General features: G+C 42.2%; 2 protein-coding genes across 2 annotated transcripts in view; one reads left to right on the forward strand and one right to left on the reverse strand.

Moving 5' to 3' along the window:
- The window catches only part of LOC107756866 (NEDD4-like E3 ubiquitin-protein ligase WWP1), a 12,557-nt gene extending 9,966 nt beyond the window's left edge, over positions 1-2,591 (forward strand). The window contains exons 19-21 of the mRNA XM_016574181.1: positions 1,261-1,357; positions 1,477-1,549; positions 1,623-2,591. Of these exons, the coding sequence (XP_016429667.1) occupies positions 1,261-1,357; positions 1,477-1,549; positions 1,623-1,722 (270 nt within the window). The 3' untranslated portion in view covers positions 1,723-2,591. The remainder of the gene's footprint in view (positions 1-1,260; positions 1,358-1,476; positions 1,550-1,622) is intronic.
- On the reverse strand, positions 2,104-4,290 carry LOC107756855 (regulator of microtubule dynamics protein 1-like; the record flags this gene model as incomplete). The annotated part of the gene is made up of 7 exons (XM_016574162.1): positions 2,104-3,119; positions 3,200-3,333; positions 3,414-3,444; positions 3,682-3,769; positions 3,878-3,933; positions 4,027-4,116; positions 4,198-4,290. Coding segments are annotated over 7 exons (534 nt in total), but the record flags the coding sequence as incomplete, so codon positions are not given.
- Positions 4,291-4,955: the final 665 nt, after the last annotated feature.

A 4,955-nucleotide genomic window follows, 5' to 3' on the forward strand; every position in this document is an offset into this window, starting at 1 on the left:
TATTAATCTGTGTTAATGTTAGTTAATAAAAAGACAATCGTTCGGTGTTTGTTCATGTTTTTGTTGCTGTTACGTGACGTATCGGCGTCTGACTATGGGCGAGACGTGGGCTGATGACATCATCGTTTCAGAAAATATACGGATTCGCTGTCCACACGAAAACGCAAGGGTGTCGTTTTGAGATTTATCCACTCTGGGACCCGGTTTAAAAAAATATCGGTTTCACTCTCCCAAAACGCCGGATCCGTAGAGATAGTCCTCACTGCAGAACACAAGACACAGGGGGCGAGGTTGGATCCAGATCCAACTCCTCCCACCTTACATATACCTTAACCTACCCGTCTCCACCCCCTGATCCCTAAACCCACCCATCTCAACCCCTAAACCTACCAATATCCACCCCCTAGATGTGGATCCCCTGGATCTTGTGTTATGCAGTGAGGGGCTACTGGAGATAGTTTCCGCACCGAGTCTATTGCTGCGCTGCAAGCGCTGAATTAAAGTAACAGCGCATTATTTGCAGTAAATATGAACATGGATTGACACGAAAATTTAGTAATTACACCATAAACGCATATTATTAAAGTCTACTGTGTTTCACAGTCAACACATATGGCTTTTTGGCTAGGTTTAAATCTTTGTTCTGCAGTGAGGGGCTACTGGATCCGTGTGGACGAAACGCCTATACGATACAAAATTTATGCGTATACAGCTAAACGCGTCTCCGTGTTAGCTAAGCCTCTAACCTCTAAGCCTCTTTAGCTAAGCCTCTTCTGGTCGACTAACGGTTAGTCGACTATTAGGGGCCAGCCCTAAACCAATATTTAAAAAATTTAATTACTGTTAATTAACTAAATGAATAATATAATGCCTTTTGAAGTGGTTGTAAATGTAATTTTAACTTTTGCTGCAGTATGCTAATAGACTTATAGACAAAGTTTGTCCATTTGGATTTATCTGGAAGAGTCTCTGGGCGATAAATAATGTTAGTACAAGATATGTTCACATTGATTCTCAAGATCTAACAAACGTGTTGTTTAACGTGTTATCCTGTCAATTGTAATGAATAATCCATCCTTAGTTATTTTATTAGATTAATTAGATGTGAGTTAACCCTGGATCATTTTACATGCTTTTCATGTATTTTCTATGTCAGTGATCGGGATGTTTAGCTGTTAGTCTGTTACAGACTGAACTGAAGGAGGAAGCTGGTTTTGGCCCAGTAAAGTGAATCGTGTTGTGATGTGTGTGTGTGTTTAGTTGGTGAAGGAGGTGGATAACGAGGTGCGTCTGCGTCTGATGCAGTTTGTGACGGGCACCTGCAGGCTTCCGCTGGGCGGCTTCGCTGAGCTCATGGGTGAGTCTCCAGTCAATCCAGGAACTCATGCAGAAAAACACAAACACGCTTGTTTATTTCCCTCACCCGTGTGACACAGACACATTTGAACCCTCTTTTTCTGATTCTTCATCCTCCAGGAAGCAACGGACCGCAGAAGTTCTGCATTGAGAAGGTGGGCAAAGAGACGTGGCTGCCCCGGAGTCACACCTGGTGAGTGTTCAGGATGAAGGTAGGGTCACAGGCTGATGACACTCACGTCTCACTCGGTGTTTTCTGTTCGCAGCTTTAACCGGCTGGATTTGCCCCCCTACAAAAGCTACGAACAGCTGAAGGAGAAGCTGCTCTTTGCGATCGAGGAGACGGAAGGATTCGGTCAAGAGTGATGAAGCGTCTTTCCTCTTTATGGCCACGCGTCAGCCAAGTAAAACAAAACCATGAAACTTGCACAGATGATTACCAATGTAAATAAGCTATTTTGTCATTTTAAACCAAATCTTTATCTTAAGACCTCATTTAGCGATTGTCATAACATGATTCCCCATGAATATGCAAGCGTTTGAGCTTTTCTGATCTTTTCGATGCTGGTATCTATATACAACGCTTCGTTTTATTCATTTGGCGGGTTTGTAAAATGAGTCTGAAAAAAAACATTAGAGAGGATTTTATAGTAGAACTCAAACTTACGGCTCTAGTTTTATAGAGCTTTTACAGAATGATTGTAGAGTTTGATCAGGTGCCTGGGGTTTTTCTTGATTTGTTTTGTTGGACATTGAGTTGTGATGAAGCGCTTGCATGGCTGCCTGCAGACTGAGAGATGATTGGACTCCTGTAGACCGCTGTCTCACATATCATTCATCACGACTGGCTCTCGACAGTATTGCTGCTGTCTCTCAGTATTGCTCTCTCTGCACTCGCTCAGAACATCAGTTGTGCTCGAAGCACTTCACTATTTCTGTGGCCTTTGACCGTCAGGGGAGGAAAACTGTCCATGAATATCTTTCATATTAAAATATATGAGTTCAAACAAACTCGGCTGTCTCTCGTGTTCTTCAAGCACTGATGGAGATTCTTGTGGGGGTTTTTTAGATTCTTTAATTGCATCTCAACACAGAACTCTGAGCCCAGCATAAATATATATTCAAGTTTGTTTTATTTCATTTGCAGAGAGAACAAAATATAGACAATTTGTTAAATTAATTTTTGTTAGTTTAATTGCTTCCAAAACATTTGAAATCAGATTCATGTAAATAAAGAACAAAAACTGTTTCATAGTTTCAGTGTCTTCTAGTTGGAGGACGATTCTGTGAGAAAACAGAAGTAAACTGAAGTATTCAGAGAAGTATCCAGGTGCACACGTGTGTTAAAAGAGTTTGATAAAAATCCTCATTACTATACGATAAACAGATTAGCCACATGTTGAAGCTTCACTGAGTGATCTTTGATCTGCAGTTAGTCCAGGGTCTCTGTCGAATCTGTGGACTCGTCCTGTTAAGGTCTGAAACTCTAGCAAACATTCAAGAGTGCTAGAAATACACCAGTACTAGTCAAATACAGTCTGCATTACATTTAGACATCGTCCTTTCATTCAGCATCAGATAATGGCAGACACTTAAGAGTCTAAAATAGCGAATGATAAATCGCCATCATACACAAATCAATGGTAAGTCATTACAAAAATCAATGAAGGCATCTCTGGGTAACTGTTAGATCGCATCGGGTCTGATTTAGCTGCTACTCATCATCCGAGTTTCTTCAGCAGCTCCAGCGCTTCCTTATGAACCTGCATTGGGCCAAACGTGAACATTACGCCTCTGCAGACGATATAACATGAATATAACCGTGATCAAACTGCTTGCGAACCTGTTTGTCTTCTTCTGTGACTGCAGGATAATCTCGTGCTTTAGTGAGCCACAGCGCCGCCCGCTTGACGTCTCTCAGCATCATGTACGTCTTTCCCAGCATCAGCAGGTTCTTGCTGTAGAAATTTGGGTCAACTAAATCCAGATATTAAAATGTTAAAGTCCTGTGTAAAATAATTAAAAACAAGATGAAGGTGCTTGCGTTCATACGGGACCTTCTTCAGCTTTCAGGAAAAATGCCAAAGCCTGAGGAAGACGAGACATTTATTACTCCCACAGCTTCAGTGCTCATGTAAGCATCTACATCAGTGTTTCCCAGCCGTGTTCCTGGAGCACTTTCTGTCCGACGGTCTCTAGTAATGAGCTGAGGATCTCAGTCAGCTGTGTTTGATTAAGAAGACATGGACAGCGTGCAGTGTTGGGGCTGCAGGAATGTGGCTGGGAACCCCTGGTCTACATCATAAATTTATTCGTTTCATTGACCTCTTCATAAGTGGCTGTTGGAGGAGACGCAAAAATAACTGCTGCAACTTTCCGCTGGTACCACGCTAATTCAGAGAACGCAAAACACCTGCAAGCCGGGCAAACACACAGTCAAAGGAACGGTCATCGTGTTACGAAAGTTCAATATGGCCAGTGATGTGCAAATTTATCTGTTTATAGCAGAATACAAACTCACCAGTAACCAAGAATATGGATGGACGTTGCATCTTTTGGATTGAGTTCAATCGCTTGCTGTAGAAATGAGCGTTAAGATGTTTTATTCATTCAGTGGTGAATGTGACCTAACTAGTGTGGTTATTTAATTCACCCCAATTAACATCTTACCTCTAAATGGTTTCTGATGGTGTAGGAATTTCCTATTTTCACTTTGATCCCTTCATAATCACCAACATCACTGAGGCAGATTGCGAACCACTGCAGACGACAGGGTGATAAAACATCTAATATTTGCTCAAACACTGCAATACACATTTACAATCAGAAATGATCACCTACTTTGTGTGCTGCAAAGCAAGCCTGATTTTTCTCCAGAGCTTTCTTCGCATAGTCAAAGGCCTCGTATGTGAGCCGCTTCTTCTCGTCGGCGCTGATTACCTGTCTGGACACTGTCTCGGGTTAGTTTTACCTGTCTAAACACTCTCTGGTTAGTTTTACACTCTCTCGGGTTAGTTTTACCTGTCTAAACACTCTCTCTGGTTAGTTTTACACTCTCGGGTTAGTTTTACCTGTCTAAACACTCTGTCCGGTTAGTTTTACCTGTCTAAACGCTGTCTCGGGTTAGTTTTACCTATCTGAACGCTCTCTCGGGTTAGTTTTACCTGTCTGAACACTGTCTCGGGTTAGTTTTACCAGTCTAAACACTCTCTCGGGTTAGTTTTACCTGTCGGAACGCTGTCTCGGGTTAGTTTTACCTGTCTGAACGCCGTCTCGGGTTAGTTTTACCTGTCTGGACACTGTCTCGGGTTAGTTTTACCTGTCTGGACACTCTCGGGTTAGTTTTACCTGTCTAAACACTGTCTCGGGTTAGTTTTACCTGTCTAAACTCTGTCTCGGGTTAGTTTTACCTGTCTAAACACTCTCTCTGGTTAGTTTTACACTCTCTCGGGTTAGTTTTACCTGTCTAAACACTCTGTCCGGTTAGTTTTACCTGTCTAAACACTGTCTCGTGTTAGATTTACCGGTCTAAACTCTGTCTCGGGTTAGTTTTACCGGTCTAAACACCCTCTCTGGTTAGTTTTACCTGTCTAAACACC

This window comes from Sinocyclocheilus rhinocerous, unplaced genomic scaffold (genome assembly GCF_001515625.1).
Source record: "Sinocyclocheilus rhinocerous isolate Xijiao unplaced genomic scaffold, SAMN03320098_v1.1 scaffold5890, whole genome shotgun sequence".
NCBI lineage: Eukaryota > Metazoa > Chordata > Actinopteri > Cypriniformes > Cyprinidae > Sinocyclocheilus > Sinocyclocheilus rhinocerous.